The following is a 22,395-nucleotide window of genomic DNA, read 5'->3' on the forward strand; positions in this document are numbered from 1 at the left end:
CAATTCCACCAAACAGTTGGAAAAATGTGATGGAGTTCAAGCTGGTTCTTAGTTATAACTACTGTTATCAACCAGCATTTGTCAAATGACTAAGTAACAATTGTGATTCTAATTTAGGCACTGTACTTTAAGTTCTCAACAGGAAATGAGTTGGAATTGTGTTACTATGGTAACACCAAATTGTTTTTCACTTGATGTTGCTTTAGAACACTTATCTAGTTTAGAAAATTCTCAATATACACTGGGGAATTATGTATTTACCGTTTTGTGCACACTGAATCGCAATGTTTATGTTTTAACTTTGTGGAAATGCAACAAGCTGTAGATAGGCATCACTTTTTTCTTCATGAATTCATTTTTATGGAGGTGGAGGTAGGGTCGCAATGGGCGCAGAGAAGGCCTTTGATCAAGTAGAATAGGGATACCTGTAGGAGGTACTGGGACGGTTTGGATTTGGGCGGGGCTTTATTGACTGGGCCAGGTTGCTGTATCAGGCTCCTGTGGCGAGCGTACGGACAAATAGGACAACATCGTACTATTTTAGGCTGCATTGGGGGACGAGACAGGGATGCCATCTCTCCCCACTCTTGTTCGCGTTAGCCATAGAGCGGCTGGTAATTGCACTGAGAGCTTCAAGGGGCTGGAAGGGCTGGTCTGGGGGGGGAGTGGAACACAGAGTCTCGCTTTATGCAGACGACCTGCTCCTGTATGTATTGGACCCAGCAGAGGGGATGGAAGAAATCATGAGGATTCTGGGAGAATTTGGCCGGTTTTCGGGGTATAAAGCAAATATGGAGAAAAGTGAGATGTTTGCGGTCCAGGCGAGGGGCAGGAGAGGCCCTCTCTCCTCTAGACTGCCGTTTAGAGTGGTAATGGGAAGATTTCGGTATTTAGGCATCCAAGTGGCGCGGGAATGGTAACGGCTGCAGAAACGAAATCTGGTCCGACTAGTAGACCAAATGAAGGACGATTTCCGAAGGTGGAACGCGCTCCCGTTGTCACTAGCTGGGAGGGTGCACACGGTGAAGATGACGGTCCTCCTGAGATTCTTGTTTGTGTTTCAGTGCCTCCCCATCTTTATCCCGCGGTCCTTTTTTAAACGGGTCAACAAAGTGATCACCGGCTTTGTATGGGCGGGCAAGACCCCGCGAGTTAAGAGGGGGATGCTTGAGCGGAGCCGGGGAGAGGGCAGGCTGGCGCTGCCAAACTTCAGTAACTGCTATTGGGTGGCGCATATAGCCATGATCAAGAAGTAGGTGGTGGGTGTAGGCCAGCATGGGAGCGTATGGAGGCGGCTTCGTATAAGGGCACCAGCTTGGGGGCATTGATAACTGCGCTTCTGCCGTTCCCGCCAACACGTTACTCCACCAGCCCCATGGTGCTGGCGGTTCTGAGAGTCTGGGGGCAATGGAAGAGACATGTGGGAGCGGAGGGACCATCGGTCTGGTCTCCAATTTGTAATAATCACCGGTTTGCCCCGGGAAGGTTGGATGGAGGGTTCCAGAGATGGCAGAGAGCAGGGATTGAGAGGATGGGGGATATGTTTATAGAGGGAAGCTATCCTTGCCTGAGGGAGCTGGAGGAGAAATTTGGATTGGCGAGGGGAAACAAATTTAGGTACCTACAGGTGCGGGCCTTCCTACGTAGGCAGGTTTCAACCTTCCCGCTCCTACCACCAAAGGGAATAGTGGACAGGGTAGTTTCCAAAACGTGGGTGGGAGAAGGGAAGGTCTCTGACATCTCTGAGGAACTCATGGGGTCAGAGGATACGCAGACTGAGGAGCTGAAGCGCAAGTAGGAGGAGGAGTTGGGAGGAGAGATAGAGGATGGTCTCTGGGTGGAGTAGAGTCAACGCGTCCATAAGATGTGCCAGGCTCAGCCTGATATAATTCAAGGTCGTTCATTGGGCCCACATGACAGTGGCCCGGATGAGCAGGTTCTTTGGGATAGAAGATAGGTGTGCAAAGTGTGCGGGAGGATTCACGAACCATGTCCACATGTTCTGGACATGTCCAAAGCTTAGGGGATTCTGGCAGGGGTTTGCAGATGTCATGTCCACGGTGTTAAAAACAAGTTGTTGACCCGTTTAAAAACAAGTTGCCATTTTAACAAAAGACCCTGCTCCCATGCCCACATGTCTGTTCTTGGCCTGCTGCAATGTTCCAGTGAAGCGCAACGCAAACTGGAGGAACATCTCATCTACCGGTTAGGCATACTACAGCCTTCCGGCCTGAACATCGAATTCAACAACGTCAGATGATCAGCTCTACCCCACCTTGACCCATTTGTTTTCATTTCATTTTAACTGTCTTTTACCATTTCTTTCTTTCTTAATATACATTTAATTACCCCCCCCAATCTTATCCACCTGTCCTTCACCTTTCTCCTCTTTGCTTCCCCCTTCCCCTCCCCCCACATCGACAGTTTATCCTCTGATGTTAGTTTCCCTGCTGTTTGACCTTTCACATCTTTTGTCCTCGAAATGTTAGCTCTTTTCTCTCCCTGCAAATGCTGCCAGACTTGCTGAGATTTTCCAGCATTTTCCCTTTCGTGTTAAAAACAAGGGTGGCAACTGAGCCCAGAGGTGGCGATTTCTGGGGTGTCGGAAGATCCAAGTATCCAGGAGGAGAAAGGGGAAGATGTTCTGGCCTTTGCTTCCCTGGTAGCCCGGAGACGGATATTATCAGCTTGGAGGGACTCAAAGCCCCCCGAAGTCAGAGGCCTGGCTAACTGACATGGCTAGCTTTCTCTGTTTTGAGAAAATCAAGTTGGCCTTGAGAGGATCAATGTTAGGGTTCGCCCGGAGGTGGCAACTGTTCGTCGCCTTCTTGGGGGAAAATTAATCGTCAGCAGAAGGGGCGGGGGACAGTTTAACTTAGAGTTGGGGGTGAATAAAGGTGGGACCTGTAAGGGAGGAAGCAGGCTTTTGCACTATGTTTATAGATTCATGTACATTGTTTATTTTGTTGTTGTAAAACCAAAAATACCTCAATAAAGTGTTTATTCAAAAAAATCAATTCATTTTTATTGAGAATGTATGAGGTGTACATTAAAACAGGAAAACCTCAAGAAAGATAGTCCTCTCTCATTTGGCACTTGGTTAGAAGGCAGCCTCCACAGACGTATAGAAAAGCATCACTATGAATACCTAGGGCGGGATTGTCTGACCCCGGGGCCGGGTCGGAGAATCATTGGGCCGGGCGCAATTCACGCGATGCTGCACCGACGCCGGTCCGCCAATTCTCCGGTCACCGGAAAATTGGCGCCATTGGCAGCGGCATGGTCGGTGCGGCGCCAGTCGGGGGCCGCTCTATCCGGCACCCCCGGCGATTCTCCGTGCTGGATGGGGCGAACGGCCGCCGAGATAGCCCAAGTCCTGCCGACACCGTTTACATATGGTCTTACCCGGTGGGACCTCGGCGTCCATCCTGCAGGGGGACAGCCTGGTGGGAGGGAGGGGGAATCCGACCCCGGGGCGGGGGGGGGGGGGGGGGGGGGGCTCCACCATGGCCTGGCCTGCGATCAGGGCCTACCGATCGGCGGGCCGGCTTCTCCTGGTGGGGGCCTCATTTACTCCACGCCGGCCCCTGTAGCTCTACGCCATGTTGCTTCAGGGCTGGGGCGGAGAAGGAAGCTAGCGTGCATGCGCAGGTTCGCGCATGCGCAGACCCGTGGCACACGTTTGACGCTGGTATCAGCTGCTGGAGCTGCGTGAGTCGCTCCAATGCCGTACTGGCCCCCTGCAGGGCTCAGAATCGCTGCTCATTGGGGGCCTGTTGACACCGTCGTAAAACGCGACGGCGTTTATGACGGTATCAACACTTAGCCTCAGGATTAGAGAATCCCGCCCCTAATTATTTGCATTACAAATTGATCCATGCATCCCCACAGGGTGTACTGGGGTGGAGATTAGGGACAAACAATTCTTGTTCGGTTTAGATCAGAACAAAAAGAACATGTGTACTGAGAGAACACAGGGATCATGCAATAACGAAGCAATTTTAAGTGCATGCCCAATTTCCCCAGACCCAATTACATTGAACTATTTTTTTAATATTATGCAGGATTAACATCTTTGAAGAATGGTAGGAAATCTATTTTACTTTCATGATTAGGCTGAATGGAAGATAACTTTGAAAACAGATTACAAATACAGTATTAAACATTGCTTAACATGCAAGTCAGATTGAAAAATTTGACAACAAAGTGCTTGACCGCCAAGTGGAGAACGAATGGGAATCCCTCACTACCTCTGTTGCTAAAGGCCCACTGGTATTAAGTGACTAACGTGGGCCATCCCCTTGGATTAAAAATCCCAAGGGTGGAAATGCCACCCTCCCCTCCCCACCTACCAACCCCCTGAGAACTGCCAACCTATCAGAGGCTGACAGCTCCTCATTGCTGTCAGTACCACTGGAAGAGGTGGCAGCTGCTGGTAATGCAGCCACCAGAGCCTGAAGATTGACAGCAGACCCCAGGCAAGGCATGATGGGGACTGCAGAGAGGAAGGGGGTTGCAAAAAAGGGCAGGTGGTGCCTTTGAATGATGGACCTCCTGGGAGCCTTCAAGAAAGCACAATAGGGTTTTGCTATTCCGGCTTGCTTGAAGGCAGGTCCTCTGCCCGCCACTGGTTGAATACCAGCAGCAACGGGATGAGACTCCAAATTGGCCACTTAAAGGCTTCAGTTAACCTCCCAGCGGGAAGGCCATCCCACTCTGAACTTAATCAGGTGGAGGCAGGAAGGCGACAGGGTCTCCAGCTCATGCCCTCCCACCCAATTAAATCCCCCCAATCTCCTGCTTCAAAAAGCATTACCAAATGCAGCAAGACCTGGGCAATATCGAGGCATAGGTTTGGATTTGGATTGGTTTATTATCACATGTACCAAGGTACAGTGAAAAGTATTGTTCTGCATGCAGCTCAAGCCGATCATTCCGTACATGAAAATAAAATACATAATAGGGCAAACATAAGTACACAATGTAAATACATAGAGATAGGCATTGGGTGAAGCATACAGGAGTGTAGTACTAGTCAGTAGAGAAGATGTTTGAAGAGATCAGATCAGTCCCATCAGTCCATAAAAGGGTCATTTAGGAGTCTGGTAACAGCAGGGAAGAAGCTGTTTTTGAACCTGTTAGTGCGTGTTCTCAGATTTGTGTATCTTCTGTCCGATGGAAGAAGTTGGAAGAGTGAGTAAGTTGGGTGGGTGGAGTCTATAATTATGCTGCCCGCTTTCCCAGGGCAGTGGGTGGTGTAGACAGAGTCAATGGATGTGAGGCAAGTGGCAAATTACATTTGTGCCACACAAGCGTCAGGCAATGACATCAAAGGCATTATCATCGCTGAAACCCCACAATCAACATCCTGGGGGTTACCATTGATCAGAAACTGAACTAGACTAACCATATTAATGCTGTGGCTACCAGAGTAGCTCACCTCCTGACTCCCCAAAGCCTATCAGTCATCTACAAGGCACAAGTCAGGAGTGTAATGGAATACTCACTACTTGCCTGAATGAGTGAAGCTCCAACAACACTCAAGAAGTTCAACACCATCCAGGACAAAGCAAACCGCTTGATTGCTGTCCCTTCCACAAACATTCAGTCCCTCCTCCGCCAACGATCAGTGGCAGCCATGTGTACCGTCTACAAGATGCACTGCAGTAACTCACTAAGGTTTCTGAGACAGCACCTTCCAAACCGATGACCACTACCTTGTAGAAGGACAAGAGCAGCAGCTACCTGGGAATGCCACCACCTAGTGGTTCTCCTCCAAGTCACTCACCACCCCAATTTGGAAATTATTTGCCCGTTCCTTCATTATTGCTGTGTCAATATCCTGGAACCCCCTCCCTAACAGCTCTGTGGGTGTACCTACACCTCAGGGACTGCAGTGGTTCAAGAAGGCAGTTCACCAACACCTTCTGAAGGCAACTAGGGATGGGCAATAAATGCTGGCCTAACCAGTGACACCCACATCCCGTAAATTAATTTTAAAAACCTATGGTCTCTGCTGAATTAGTAGCTGCACTGATAGTTGCGGTGATGCAGCTGCCCTCACTGGGAGGTGACAAGTTATCCTGGATTGCTGCCAATCCTGCTGCTCAGGATGTCCTGACATGCTGTCAGAATTCTTCATTTAAGGGGCTAAAATTTATTAAACTTTAGGATTATTAATCCCCACCAAGGCTCCTTTGACATCATCTTCCAAACCTGCAGCCTCTGCCACCTCTAAGGACAAGGGCAGCAAATGTAGTGAAACACCACCACGTTCAGGGCCCCCTCCAAGTCATTCAACATCCTGACTTCGAATTATATCACTGATCCTTTACTGTTGCTGGGTGAAAATCTTGGAACTCCCTCCCTGGTAGCACTGTGGGTGTACCTACATCACATGGACTGCAGCGATTCAAGAAGGCGACTCACCACCACCGTCTTAAGGACAAAGTGTGAGGTTGTCCATTTTGGAAGGACAAATATGAATGCGGAATACAGGGTTAACAGTAGGGTTCTTGGCAATGTGGAGGAGCAGAGAGATCTTGGGGTCTATGTTCATAGATCTTTGAAAGTTGCCACTCAAGTGGATAGAGCTGTGAAGAAGGCCTATGGTGTGCTCGTGTTCATTAGCAGAGGGATTGAATTTAAGAGCCGTGAGGTGATGGTGCAGCTGTACAAAACCTTGGTAAGGCCACATTTGGAGTACTGTGTGCAGTTCTGGTCGCCTCATTTTAGGAAGGATGTGGAAGCTTTGGAAAAGGTGCAAAGGAGATTTACCAGGATGTTGCCTGGAATGGAGAGTAGGTCTTACGAGGAAAGGTTGAGGGTGCTCGGCCTTTTCTCATTAGAACGGAGAAGGATGAGGGGCGACTTGATAGAGGTTTATAAGATGATCAGGGGAATAGATAGAGTAGACAGTCAGAGACTTTTCCCCCGGGTGGCACAAACCATTACAAGGGGACATAAATTTGAGGTGAATGGTGGAAGATATAGGGGGGATGTCAGAGTAGGTTCTTTACCCAGAGAGTAATGGGGGCATGGAATCCACTGCCTGTGGAAGTAGTTGAGTCGGAAACATTAGGGACCTTCAAGCGGCTATTGGATAGATACATGGATTATGGTAGAATGATGGGGTACAGATTAATTTGTTCTTAATCTAGGAAAAAAGTTCGGCACAACATCGTGGGCCAAAGGGCCTGTTCTGTGCTGTATTTTTCTATGTTCTATGTTCTAATTAGAAAAGGACAATAAATGCTGACCTAGCCAGCGATGTCCATATCCCATGAAAGAATTTTTTAAATCAATAAATTTGAATTCCTGTCCCTGATGGATTCCTTTTGCTAAAACCTGATTCAAGTCAGATAATCTTCCTGAGCTATCCAACCTGGAGGAAAAATAGAATGAATTCACGAAGGAATTAGGAACTTTCCCTTTTTTCATGCCAGAGGCTAGCAGTGCTTGTAATTATTACTGGGTAAATCTGATGGCCATTTCTGACATCCACAAATGCACAGCTAAACACAGATATTAAAAGGTTGCCAGTAGTGATACTATGGTCCTCCACAGGCTGTGTGTTGCAATTGTTATGAATGGAATTCCACAGGACTTTCGTTGGCAGCCATGGCGTGAGTGGCTGCTCCCGATCGAGGCGGTTTTTTCAGACCTTTTCCCCGGTTGCCAGGTGGATGTTTTGGAGAAAAAAGGTGTTGAGGTGGTGTGGGAAGTTATACTCCACTGGTGAGGTCAGTGGATGGATCCATCAGCCAGAAGTGGGTCTAGAAGGAAGGAGCTGCAAGAGCAAGAAACCTTTGTGTGACCCAGGGAAAGATGGCAGAGTAAGAGAGAGTGAGGCCCTACCAGCCCAATAGTCGACGGAATAGTTGGTGGACTTTCTGAGCGAAAAGTTCAGCCAACAGTGGAGGGAGGCTCAGGAGGACCTGGCGAAGGTGGTAGACCCGCTGAGAGCGGGGATCGACAGTGTGGAGCTGAGGCTGGAGACCCAGAGACAGGCGATCCAGAAGGTGGAGGCGGTGGGGGTGAAGTTCGGGATGCTGTACCCGGTTCCACCTTTGGGTGACACAATGGCTGCAAGTATTAGCTTGGAACACCGGAGGAGGCAACGGAGTTTTTGAGAGACAATGAACTGGCAGGAGGGGGAGGACATTGAATTTAGGAGGAAGTGTGAGGTTGTGCTGTTTCTCCCTGACCCTTTTTTTGTTGTATTGCTTTGTGCTATTTTTTTGTGTGATGGTTCGGGGAAAACCTCTCTTCTCTCAGGGGCTGTTTGGCTATTTCACGGGGATCTTGAGGCTGGAGGACGGTGGAGGGTGACTGCACCTTTTTTCTTCTTTTCATTGTTATTGTTGTTTGCGCTAAGGACGTGTGTGAGCGGGGGAGAGGGGAATCAGTGGGGGGTAATATCTTTGGCGCCATTGGCAGGGGCTGCCAGGCTAGCTGGGTGAGCTAGTTCACGGCCGCTCAGTGAGGGGCGAACAGGTGGTTAGAGCTGTAGAGTGTGATGGGGTTGTTGCTTTGTTTCGCCAAGGGGGGAACTCCTGGCAGGGGTGGAGCGGTTGATGTGCAATAAGGAGGGAGTTGGTGAAGGTGGACATCCGAGGGCGGGCCTGTCGGGTTGCGAGACGCGAGTCGGGAGCTGATTCATAAAGGGTTAAGGTTCATTGGCAGGGAAGGGGTGTGGCGTGCCCCCCAACCAGGCTGGTCACATGGAACGTGAGAAGGCTGAATGGGTCGGTCAAGCAGTCGCGCGTGTTTGCCTACCTGGGGAGCTTGAAGGCGGATGTGGCATTTCTACAGGAAACACATTTGAAGATCCGGGACCAGACCAAACTTGGCTAATGAAGGGGTGGGTAGGAGGTTTTTCACTCTGGGTTGAATATGAAGATGCGAGTGTGGCGGTGCTGATAAATGAGCGGGTATACTTTCAGCTGCACAGGGGCACCAGAAAAGGATGCCCACTGTCCCCGCTGCTGTTCGCATTAGCAATCGAACCGCTAGCAATCGCACTCAGGGCAGCAAAACATTGGAGGGGGATCCGAAGGGGAGGCAGAGAGCACAGAGTCTCACTCTATGCAGATGACCTGCTCCTCTACATCTCGGACCCACAGAGCAGCATGGACAGAATCATTGCGCTCCTGAAATGACAAAATTTTGTCCTACAAAAAACAAAATCCAGGTGGGGGGGGGGGAGTCCTCCCGAACCTACAATTCTACCACTGGGCGGCAACAGCCGAGCGAGTAAGGGGATGGATCCAGGAGCCAGAGGCCGAGTGGGTGCGTGCGGAGGAGGCCTCCTGCATGGGGACCTCCCTCCGGGCCCTCGCCACGGCAGCACTCCCATCCCCACCCAAAAAACACTCCAGCAGCCCAGTGGTGACAGCCACCCTCCAATCCTGGAACCAACTGCGGCAGCGATTTGGCCTGACCAAAATGTCGGACAAGGCTCCCATCTGCAACAACCATAGGTTCACACCAGTACTGACTGACGCCACCTTCAAAAGGTGGAGGCAGGACGGGGGGACACTGACAGTCAGGGACCTATACACGGACGGCAGGATCGCAACACTGGACAAACTGACAGAGAAATTTTGGCTAGCCAGGGGGAATGAGCTACGGTATCTGCAGCTCAAAAACTTCTTACGAAAAGAGACAAGGACGTACCCACAACCGCCACGACAGACACTACTGGAAGACCTACTGGACGCAAGTATCCTAGAGAAAGGGAACTGTAGCGACGTGTATGACCGACTGGTAGAAAGGGCCGACACCGTACTGGACGCAACAAGAAAGTAATGGGAGGATGACCTGGGGATTGAGATAGGGTGGGGACTCTGGAGCGGGGATTGAGATAGGGTGGGGACTCTGGAGCGAAGCACTGCATAGGATCAACTCCACCTTCACGTGCGCAAGGCTCAGCCTGACGCAACTAAAAGTGGTACATAGAGCCCACTTAACAAGAAACCGTATGAGTAGGTTCTTCCCGGAGGTGGAGGACAGATGTGAACGGTGCCAAAGAAGCCCGGCCAACCACGCCCACATGTTCTGGTCTTGCCCCAGACTTGTGGAGTACTGGACAGCCTTCTTCGAGGCTATGTCCAAAGTGGTGGGGGTGAGGGTGGAGCCATGCACGATAGTGGCGGTCTTCGGTGTTTCAGACCAGCCAGATCTATTCCTGGGGAGGAGGGTGGACGCCCTTGCCTTTGCCTCCCTGATCGCCCGCCGTAGAATCCTGTTTGGCTGGCGGTCAGCAGCACCACCCAGAGCTGCAGACTGGCCGTCCGACCTCTCGGAATCTCTCCAAATGGAGAAAATCAAATTTGCCATTCGAGGGTCAGACAACGGCTTCCACAGAACGTGGGAGCCATTCATGCAATTGTTCCGGGACCTGTTTGTGACCAACGAACAAGAGGAAGAATAGTCGGGTGGCCAAGAATCAGGGGAAAATGGACGGGAATCGGGGGAAGGTAGCCGGGGGGGGGGGGGGGGGGGGGCTACGGGTTCGTTATGGGGGTTTGTTCTCATGGTTTTATGCTTATTTATTTTTCTTGTTAATTTATTGTTTTTGTATTGGAGGGGAGGGGTGACTGTTTTTCTCTGTTGTGATAAAATTTGTTGTTGAAAACTTGAATAAAAATTATTCCAAAAAAAAAGGAAGGACAAAGCCGCAAGCAACAGTCTGATGGCAAGCTAAGGCCCAAAACCAAATTGTAAATAAATGCCTATAAACATGTGCCTCGGCCATATTGGGGAATGTAAAATATGTATGCCGGTTAAAGCGGGTGGCCACAGTTGTTATTATGAAGATGCTTACCTGTAAATATACATGTTAATTTTTGCATGTTTTTTTTCTAATAATTTGTAATTTGTTGGATATAAAATATGAAAACTCAATAAAAAACATTTCCAAAAAAAAAAGATAAATAAGCGGGTAGCGTTTGAGGTGGGAAATATAGTAGCTGATTCGGGGAGAAGGTTCGGGATGGTGAGCGGGAAAATAGAGAGGGTGCCAGTGGTCTTGGTGAATGTCTATGCCCCAAACTGAGGAGATGTGAAGATCATGAAGCAGGTGCTGGGGAAGATCCTGGACCTGAACTTGCACCGGTTGATTACGGGGGGGGTGGAATTTAATATGGTTATCGAGGCGAGATTTGACCGGTCAAGTCGTAGAGGGTGTTGGCGGTGGCAAAGCAGCTAAATGTGTTCATGGAGCGAATGGGGGTAGGGAGGGTGGACCCGTGGATGTTTGGGAGACCAAGGGTGAAGGACCTCCCATGTGAACAGGGTGTACTAACGCATTGATTACTTTGTGGTGGATAAGGCTCTGCTGGTTGATTCGGGTTATTCGGCGATTGTGATCTCTGACCAAGTGCTGCACTGGATTGACTTACTATTAGACTGGGGTGTGGGAACCCAGTGCCTGCAGTGGAAACTGGAGGTCGGGCTGATAGCAGATGAGGGGGTGTGTGTCGACGAGGTACTCCACGAGCCCGGTGGTTGTGGCAGCACTCAGTTTGTGGGGACAGTGGCGGCAGCAACTGAAGCTGGATGTGCCTCAGTCTGGGCATCGATTTGTGAGAGACATAGATTTGCACCCGCGGGGTGGGGTTGGATGCAGCATTCCGGATGTGGCGGTAGGTGGTCATTTGACCAGTTTGGGGACCATTCGTGGGGGGTAGTTTTTCGAGCTTAGAGGAGTTGGAAGAGGAATATGAGCTGTCCAGCGGAATTGGTTTCGGTACTTACAGGTACGGACTTCATCAGGAAGCAGGTTCTGTCCTTTCCCTCCCTGTCGCACCTGGGATTGCTGGACAAGGTGGTGTGGAAATCAGGGGTTGGCGAGGATAGGGTGTTGGAGATTTAAAAGGAATTAATGGATTGGAGGGAGCCACACAATAGGAGAAGTTAAACGGGAGGAAGAGCTGGGCAGGGAGGTGGAGGCTTGGTTATGGGAGGAGGCTCTGAGGAGAGTGAATGCATCCTCTTCATGTGCTAGGCTTAGCCTTATTCAATTCAAAGTAGTTCATAGCGCACATATGACGGTGGCCACAATGAGCAGGTTCTTTGAGTGGGTGGAGGATAGGTGTTGGCAGCACAAGGGAAGGCCCGCGAACCATGTCCATATAGAACATGGAACAGTACAGCACAGTACAGGCCCTTAGGCCCACGATGTTGTGCCGACTATTTTTCCTAATCTAAGATCAACCTCACTTACACCCCTTCAATTTACTGCTGTCTATGTGCCTGTCCAAGAGTTGCTTAAATGTCCCTAATGACTCTGGCTCCTGGACCTCTGCTGGCAGTGCATTCCACGCACCTACCACTCTCTGTGTAAAGAACCTACCTATAGCATCTCCCCTATACCTTTCTCCAATCGCCTTAAAATTATATACATAAGACCATAAGACATAGGAATAGAATTAGGCCACTCGGCCCATCGAGTCTGCTCCGCCATTCAATCATGGCTGATATTTTTCTCATCCCCATTCTCCTGCCTTATCCCCATAACCCCTTATCCCCTTATTGATCAAAAACCGATCTATCTCTGTCGTAAAGACACTCAGTGATTTGGCCTCCACAGCCTTCTGCGGCAAAGATTCATCACCCTCTGGCTGAAGAAATTCTTCCTCATCTCTGTTTTAAAGGGTCATCCCTTTAGTCTGAGATTGTGTCCTCTGCTTCTAGTTTTTCCTGCAAGTGGAAACATTCTCTCCACGTCCACTTTATCCCGTACACGCAGTATCCTGTAAGTTTCAATAAGAACTCCCCTCATCCTTCTAAACTCCAACGAGTACAGACCCAGAGTCCTCAACCGTTCCTCATACGACAGGCTCTTCATTCCAGGGATCATTCTTTTGAACCTCCTCTGGACCCTTTCCAAGGCCAGCACATTCTTCCTTAGATAAGGGGCCCAAAACTGCTCACAATACTCCAAATGGGGTCTGACCAGAGCCTAATATAGCCTCAGAAGTACATCCCTGGTCTTCTATTCTAGCCCTCTCGACATGAATGCTAATATTGCATTTGCCTTCCTAACTGCCGACTGAACCTGCACGTTAACCTTAAGAGAATCGTGAACAAGGAATCCCTTTGTCCTTCTGATTTTCTAAGTATCTTCCCATTTAGAAAATAGTCTATGCCTCCAATTCTCCTTCCAAAGTGCATAACCTCACACATTTCCACATCGTATTCCCATCTGCCACTTCTTTGCCCATTCCCCTAGCCTGTCCAATAGCCTATTGAAGCCTGCCTGCTTCCTCAATACTATCGGCCCCTCTTTGTATCACCTGCAAACTTAGCAACCGTGCCTTCAGTTCCTTCCTCCAGGTCATTAATGTATATTGTGAAAAGTTGTGGCCCCAGCACCGACCCCTGAGGTACACGACTAGTCACCGACTGCCATCCTGAAAAAGACCCCTTTATCCCCACTCTCTGCCTTCTGCCAGTCAGCCAATCCTCTATCCATGCCAGGATCTTACCCTTAACACCATGGGCTCTTAACTTATTTAACAGTCTCCTATGCGGCACCATGTCAAAGGCCTTCTGGAAATCTAAATAAATCACATCCACTGGTTCTCTTTGTCTAACTTCCTTGTTACCTCCTCGAAATTCTAACGGATTTGTCAGACATGACCTCCCCTTCCCGTGCTTCCCCTCGTGACAGCCACGAGAATGGCAGGAAGGGTGGGGCGATGGGGTGTTCTTTATTTGTTATGAGTTTGTTCTCATTTTGGTTTTATATATATAAATGCCTTAATAAAAATATTTTTTTAAAAATTAATGGAATTCCAGAGAATTTAAATTGGGCTAATTAACCATTATAATTGGACAAAAGACCATGGAAAACTTAAATCTTGTTCAGTCTGGAGTAACTGAGGTTTTAGTAATTTACAATTACTGCTAAACAGCTTCTCTGTTCCCTGAAAATATTTTCACAAGTATGAAGTCACATTCTCTCAGAAGAAAATTAATAAATCAGACACTTAAAAAGATAGGTTTTGTAATTCTCTCTTTCATGACTTTCCCTTGAACCCATGTATGTATTTCAATCTTTGTTTTGCTTCCTGAATAGTGTTTTAAATATAATTCATATTTCTCATATTTTTCTTCCTGCTGGTTTGTTTGTGGCCATTCTTCAATATTATTGATTGAGTAACTTACGAATGCTTGCCCTATTCAGTCACCCTGAATCCCCTGTAGAGGGTGCCGAATTCAAACAAATGCTGAACTCTCCACAGACAAAACAACTGAAAGGCTTTGGGCAACTGTATTCGAGCTAAATGACAAATGCTGCTTCTTCTCTGCCAAAGGCAAGATCTGGGCCACTGGTTTTGAAATGATTGTTGTTTGGAATTAACCTGTTTTGTACCTAACGGATCAATAATGATGACTCAAAATACAATCACGGTTTCTTTTAAACTAAACTACATTTACTCTGTTCAATGTATCCCCGTTTTTAATGCTATACAGAGAAGCTATGAAAAGCAGTAATATTGATCGGCTGTGCCTGTACACAAATGAAATATGTTTTAAAAACTTTTCACTTGCTGCTACTGTTAGTTTCTTAATTAATTTATGTATTTATTTGGCAGGAGAATGTGTCCCTTGCTGACATCCTGTCTTTACGAGATAGCTGCCTCACTGAACAGGATATCTGGGCAGCCTGCCGAGAATGTTGCCATTCAATGAAGAGCATCTCCCACACTCCACTCTTTCATACTCTCTGTATCACCCCAGATACATTGGCTTTCAATGCTAATGGCAATGTTTGCTTCATGGAGCAGCTGAGTGGTAAGTACTGTGTGCTCTTCAAAAACCTTTCTTGCACAAATAACACGGGCTTTAGTGAATGTCGCATGGTGCAATGTATAACTTCTGCAGTTACAGTGTCTCAAATCCGGCTATCTGAAAACTGCCGGTGTCTGAAATGTAGACATTTTTTTAAGCTGCCATCACTTGTTTGTCCCTCCTCACCCACATCTTTGGTCTAAGCGTATGACTTGGAAGTCCCTTTGGAGCTGCTCCCACTCCACCGCCACCAACCCTTCACTGAAGAAACCCTATTTGCATGCACAAACAAGCTTCTGACAAAGCATCACTGACTGAAGTTCCAAAATTCCTGGCTTATCTTGCAGCATCGTCTCTACTTCTTCCAAAGCCGCCCTTTGAAATCCTCACGTGAAAAAACATACCCACAGCACTCCACATGCCTGATCCAATCCGACCTGAACTGGCAAGATCCAAAATTAGGCTCAGACTCAGTCCCAAGGTTGCCTGTTTTGAGATATTGTATCTGTAATATCAATGTGTCCTTTCTTCAAACTCTACTATCATTTTTATTTTCTAATTTAGAAAAAAAAAACCAGACATAAATATGTTTTTGTTTGCACTTAGGACCTGAACCGTTCCTTAAAAGATTGGCAGTAAGAAAACTTAGCAGTAGTAATATAATAAAATCAATGACAAAAATGGTAACCAGAAGCAAGAATGTGATTTTAATGGCTTAATTGTATTTCCCTTCTATCTACGTCATCAATCTTTAGTAGAAAATATATCTTTCAATTTTTGTTGGATGAGACATTGGGCGAGATTCTCCGTTTGGGACACAGATGTTCTCCTGCCGGAGGGAAATTGCAATCAATTTACGTTCCAGTTGGGAGGGCAGGTCAGGAAGCAATTCACTATCCTTCGCCATGCTTAAATTTGCATGCCGAGGATTGCAAGCGATTTCCAACGGAATCCCGCGATTTCCATTTTCTGCAGGCAGCCCGATAGCGAGGTCCCGTGGCTGGCAAACACCACTTCCCCTCTCGCTTCGCAAATCACCACGAACCCTCCCCCCAGATTACAATTCAGGCCCCCACCCCTGGATTTTCTGGGTCCCCCCCCCGTTCCCCCAAGTATGGGGATAACTCGACCTGTACCCCACCCCCCGAGACCCCTTAAATAAAGGGATACCACAGAGACCCCATAAATAAGGAGACCACCCACAGACCCCCCGGAAAAGGGGAGATTCCTGCCGGGTTTCTCTTTACTGGGTGATTCCTCACCCAGGGTCTCTTTTTTGGGGGATCTGGGCGGGGGGGGGGGGGGGGTTCTCTTTGGCATGACTTAATAGAAATGAAACAGAGTCCCACATCGGGCGCATTTAGCCGGGCATTATGCCTGGTGTTGGCATCGCTGAGAACAACCCTGCTATTAAACGGATTTGGCTTCATTTCTGGGCCTTGGTGAGGGACACCCCATTGAGGCAGCACTTAGTCCCATTTGCTGCACCAATGAACTCTGCTCACCAGTTCAAGAGGAGATTGATCTCTAGATTCCCCTTCACGGCCTCTGGAGCTCCCCCTCCAATGTCGCCACTCACCAAATAGGGGTCATTGAGTCCCCCGCACCCTACCTCGTAAGGGCAGGGCACCCCCGGGCCTGATCCTTAGCACGCGCATGATGCCATCTGGAACTGTGACACTGCCAGCTTGGCACCCTAGCAGTGCACCTGCCAGCCTGACACCATAGCATTTCCAGCGTGGCATCTGGCTGGCACTGGCAAGGTGCCATTCTGGCAGTGCCATGGTGCTCATGTGGCATCTGGGGTGCCAGTGTACCACCCTGCCCAGACCCCAATCGCGCAGGGGCCTCAGCTCTCCTGATCCAAGCTTGTGGCAATCAGTGCTAAACGGTGTCTGCTCGGGGTCTCCAAGGAGAGGCCGTTCAATCCCGGGCACTGGGTAGATGTGACACAGACATATTTAAGTGAGTCTAACTACTCACTTGAATACGCAAATCTGGATACCGACCTCAATGGGCAGGATCCAGAACGCTATGCCTCACTTAGATCTTGTTAGATCTTGCTTGTTAGAACTCACGAGGCATTACGTGGCCGGTCTATTGGCCATGTCGTGTCCCAGGTCGGGCACATCAAAGGTGATAGATTGCGTCCTTTATTTAGATGGTCCGGGGGCAGTCTCTTTATATCTGGGGTTTTGGGAGGGGCGGGGTGGACATGTTGTAGGGGGAGGAAGGGTGGCCCTTGGATGGACTTTCGGGGCAACTTCCTTAAGGAGTTACCCCCTTGACCCACTACAAGGTAATCCACGACAAGGTTACGCTGGGAGATTCCTATAGTAAATCCTGCCCACGGGATTCCCGACCCAGAGGACCAGAGAATCACGAGGGCCCCGAGAATATGGTGCCCGACCCGCAAAATGTTCACATCCTGCTGGAATGGGATGTGAACCACAGTCGCGAGTGAGGGGTTAGTGCATCAGAAAGGGCACCAATCCTGTTTTTTTCATGGTGCCGATTCTCCGCCACATCGGGAACCCTGCTACTGGCGTCGAGCAGCGGAGAATCCGTCTCATTCTTTTCTCTTTTTATATAAATTTAGTGTACCCAATTAATTTTTTACAATTAAGGGGCAATTTAGCATGTCCAATCCACCTACACTGCACATCTTTGGGTTGTGGGAGCAAAACCCACGTAAACACTGCACCACCGTGCTGCCCCTCGCCCCATTCATTTTGGTTGGTTGTTGATGAAGTGAATCTAAATCTGTGAACTGCGTCCATTTTCAGTCTTGAATTAAAATATATATTCAGCTCTTCTCGTATCACAATCTGTGCAGTTGCAGGGTCCATGGGCGGAATTCTCCGACCCCCGCAGGGTCGGGGAATCGCCCGGGGCCGGCGTAAATCCCGCCCTCGCCGTGGCCGGAATTCTCCGCCACCCGGGAATCGGCGGGGGCGGGAATCGGGCCTGTGCCATGGGGGCACTCTTTTTCTTCTGCCGCCACCATGGCGGAGGCGGAAGAGACCCCCTCCATCGCGCATGCACCGGTGGTGACGTCAGCGGCTACTGACGCTCCGGCGCATGCGCGGAATCACGCCGACCGGCGAAGGCTTTTCGGCGAGCCCCGACGCCGATCTGCGTGGTGCCAAAGGCCGTTGCTGCCAGTCGGCGGAGCGGAAGCCACTCCGGCAGGGGCCCAGCCCCTAAAGGTGCGCGCCGCCGGGTAGGGGAGAATTTCGCCCATCTCTGGCCTGTTTCCCATGAAACTCATTACTTGCCTTTGTACTCATTGGATTATTATATTCCACTTCACTTGACAGGTATATTGTCACTGTTTACTAGTTTTAGTAATGCCTTTACTCGGACATATTCGTTTACAAAATGCAGTGAGTGCACTAATGCCATAGGGATTGGGGCTCTGACTTAGAACATTGGTTATGGGATAGGGCAAGCCTTCCATCTTCATTGGGTTGTTATTGAAGATGGGTCAGTAAAGGATAAAATCTAAAGTGTGGTTACATTTTAATGTGCTCAGTTAAACATTGAAATGATTATATTTAACAGGATAGAGAATAAATGCTGGCCCAGCCAGTGAAACCCACGTTCCGCTAATGTCTTTTTTTTTACTACTTACCTCTTGTGTTACCTCAAACTTAAATATTGTGATTAAAGTTCTTTATAAACAGTGGGATGATTTTAACGTAATTAAGCCTGTGGGCTTGGGTGCAGGTGGGGATTTATGTCATATGAAAATGTGAGTGCATTGGGAAGCCGCCTCCAGCTGGCTTCTACATTTAACCGTACTGCATTAGGCTGCATGCAAGCAACCTCCTCTGGAGAGACAGGCTGTGAATTTCAATGTTAATCACTCAATTACAGCATTAGTAACATGGCTTTTGTTATTTAACTGTGGGTTTCCCAGTCTTCCTCGAACTCATCAGTGAAAGCAAGGCAAGAAGACAATGGTAATTGAGGAAGCTGAAGACATGACAGGGAAATGTACCAAAGATTATTGTTCTGTCATGGCTGCTCTCTTGCCTGCTTGTTTATAAGGCTTTGTTGATGGTGGATATGAGGGGAGGTTGAAACCAAAGAGAAAATGCTGGAAAATCTTAGCAGGTCTGGCAGCATCTGTAGGGAGAGAAAAGAGCTAGCGTTTCGAGTCCAGATGACCCTTTGTCAATGAGGGGAGGGTACTTTGACAACTTTAAAGGTGCATTTTACACTTTGGAGACATCGAGGGCTGGATTCTCTCAGCCCGGAGCCGGGTCGGAGAATCCCCGCAACTGGTGCGAATCGCGTCACGCCGCCCCGATGCCGGCATGCGAGCGGAGAATCAGCGCCATTGGCATCGCCGTGGTTGGTGCGGCGCCGGTTGGGGGCCTCGCTACGCGGCCAGCCCGCCGATCCTCGGCACGGGATGGGCTGAGCGGCTGTCTTTAAAAAGCCAAGTCCCACCGGCGCCAACCACACCTGCTCTCAGCCGGCGGGAACACAGCGTGGTAGGGTCAGGGGGCAGCCTATGGAGGGGAGGGGGGGTGGTCTGACCCCGGAGGGGGGGGGGCCTCCGATGCGGCCTGGCCTGCGATCGGGTCCCACCGATCAGCGGGCCGACTTCTCTGGCTGGTGGCCTCCTTTCTTCTGCTCCGGCCCCTGTAGTCCTGCGCCATGTTGCGTCGGGGCCGGCGCGTTGAAGGAAGCCACTGTGCATGCGCTGCTGGCGCCAGTGCCACTGCACATGCGCGGATCCCACAGCGCCCATTAGATGCCGGGAGCAGCAGCTGGATGGCGTGGACTGCTCCAGTGCCGTGCTGGCCCCCCTGTAGGGGCCAGAATTGCTGATCCTGAGGCCATGTTGACGCCGTCGAGAAACGCGACGGTATTTCCGACGTCGTCAACACTTAGCCTCGGGATCACAGAATCCTGCCCCTAATCTGCACTTTGGAGATCTGACCTATCAGAGCAGCATTTGTGTCGCTTATGCTGTGGGATTTTACACCTCAGATGAGTAGCAAGGTGACCTGCAGCAGGAGCTGGAGTAACACACTGCCTGCTGCTCCGAAGGAGAGTGACAGTCAGCAAAGAGGTGCAGCTCACAGAAGGCCATTCCAACACACCCTACAAGTTAGAGGACAAGCATTTTCAGCATGTTAGAACACCAAGATCTCAGGACGGTTGGGACTTAATTAGGTGTGGCAGGTATTTGGAGAATACTGAAACAAGACCGACTGCCAAGTGGACGTGGTGACCATGCTTTTATTACCAGAGCTGTTAAAGTCGCCACTAATTTCAACTTATTTGCCTCTGGATCCTTACAGGATTATGCTGGAGACATTTGCCGGATCTCACACAGTCAGTGGTCCATTAATGAAAGAGACAGGTGACTGTTGGCTTGTTTGCCAGACCTGACAGTGATGTACTCTTTTCTTGCTATGATGCCAGTCTGAATAACTGGACATTCAGCTTTGCAGCTCGAGTTGTCTTCTCTCTGGTGCAGGGCATCATCAACGTGTGGTTTAGCTCACTGCGCTAAATCACTGGCTTTTAAAGCAGACCAAGCAGGCCAGCAGCACGGTTCGATTCCCGTACCAGCCTCCCCAGACAGGTGCCGGAATGTGGCGACTAGGGGCTTTTCACAGTAACTTAATTGAAGCCTACTCGTGACAATAAGCGATTTTCATTTTCATTTCATTTCACCATACATCGCGCAGGAGTGTTCATTAACAGTTAGGGGCTTCCACTTCATCAATGTGCAGCTGGTGTGCAATGTTAAAAAGATGTTTGTTCAGGTGTGTGGAAGATTTCCAGACACTTACCTCTATCCTGCGGCATTCCACTCTCCCTCATCTCTCTGCAACCCAAAGCAGACTTACTGGCCGTCTGCTCAGTAACAAAGGATATCCAACTAAAACATGACTAATGATGCCCATGAGGAAGCCAACTACTGAAGCCAAGGAGCAATACAACAAAAGTCAAATGATGACCAAATATATATTTGAACAAACCATTGGCAAGCTGTAGATGCTACACTTCTGCATCTTCCTCCCTTTCCCGCCACTAACACAAAACAGTCAGGCAAATAACCAAGCATTCCTTTCAATGCCCCACATTGCCTAGCACCAATTTATGTCTTCACATTCATCACAATTGAAAAGGTTACTTTCCAGGCAGAAACCACAAATGGTTCAAAAATAAAACTGAAACATAATAATTTAACATCATATAACATATCCCTGTGCAATTACAAATCTTGAACTCTTTGTCTTCCTATCTCTTCAATGTGTTGCAGTGCCTGTGGCTTTATAAGAGTTAAATGCAGACTGCATCGATCCATGCTCTGGTTATTGATGCTGTTGGCTGATATGCTTTTCGTATTGAAACCTGTGAGGGGGTTGAAGAGGAGATACAGATTTTACAGACGAATATAAATAGACTACGAGATTGCACCAAAATTTGGCAGGTGGAGTTTAATGTGGATAAGTGTGAGGTTATCTATGTTGGCCCAAATAATCAGCAGGAAAATTAATATCTAAATGGAAAGCAGATTCAAAAAGCACCTGGGCAGAGGAATCTAAGTGCCTTTGTTCATTAATTGCAGAAAGTCTATATGCAGGTACAAAATGTAGTAAGAGAGGCATGTGGAATGTTAGTGTTTATTGCAAAAGGACTGGAGTATAAAAGTAGAGAAGTATTGTTACAATTGTATAGGGTGTTGGTGAGACCACATCTGGAGTATTGTGTCCAGTTTTGGTCTCTTTATTTGATGAAGGGTGTGGTGGCATTGGAGGTAGTTCAGAGGAGATTCACTAGATTGATTGAGGATGAAGGGGTTGATGTAAACAGTTTGGGTTTATACTCGCTGGAGTTTAGAAGGATGTGAGGGGATCTGATCCAGGTATATAAAATACTAAAAGGGCTTGATAAATTAAATTTAGACCAAATGTTCCCCCTTGTGGTGCAATCTAGAACACGTGGTCACAGATATACATTGAGAGGTGGAAACTGAGATCAGAGGGCACTACTTCCCGCAGAGGGTGGTGAGTTTATGGTACTCACTGTTCCATAGTGCAGTAGAATGTGAATCATTAAATGGTTTCAAAAGGGAGATTTAAAGAAATGGGTTAAAGGGATATGTGGAACAGGTAGGGAGGTGGATTTGAGACCAGGAAGAATTAAATGAAATGAAAAGAGAGCAACCATGATCTGATTGAATGGTGCAGCAGGCTCAAAGGGCTGAATTGCCCACTTCTGCTCCTAATTCTTAAGTTCTTAGATCCTGTGGGAGGTCCTGTAGGAGATTAAAGACTTGAATTGGAACTGCCAAGATAAGAATGTTGTAAGTGAACATTATGCACATGATCATATTTCACTCACTGTCGACATCAAGTAAACGCGACTGAATGTTGTATATCATGTGACTGCTATTTAATTCTGTTACGAGGCAACTGGGAGGTCCCCATTTCCAGCACCTAGTCACACTGAGAACCCCCCCCCCTCCCCCCCCCCGAGTTCTCTGCCTCCCCCTTGTATTCTGTGCTCTTCATTTGTAAGGAGAGAAAGAAGAAACCAATGAATGAGCGTGATGGCATGTGT

General features: G+C 48.6%; 1 protein-coding gene across 4 annotated transcripts in view; it reads left to right on the forward strand.

Moving 5' to 3' along the window:
• LOC119979536 (kinase non-catalytic C-lobe domain-containing protein 1) overlaps nt 1-22,395 on the forward strand; it is a 261,428-nt gene that overhangs the window by 33,888 nt on the left and 205,145 nt on the right. For 3 of the 4 annotated variants that reach the window (XM_038821918.1, XM_038821915.1, XM_038821916.1), the window contains exon 2: nt 14,607-14,805. In XM_038821918.1, the coding sequence (XP_038677846.1) occupies nt 14,607-14,805 (199 nt within the window). Of the gene's footprint in view, nt 1-14,606; nt 14,806-22,395 lie in introns of those variants that run through there. The other variant, XM_038821917.1, reaches the window with a different exon arrangement.

Source organism: Scyliorhinus canicula, chromosome 16 (genome assembly GCF_902713615.1).
Source record: "Scyliorhinus canicula chromosome 16, sScyCan1.1, whole genome shotgun sequence".
Taxonomy (NCBI): domain Eukaryota; kingdom Metazoa; phylum Chordata; class Chondrichthyes; order Carcharhiniformes; family Scyliorhinidae; genus Scyliorhinus; species Scyliorhinus canicula.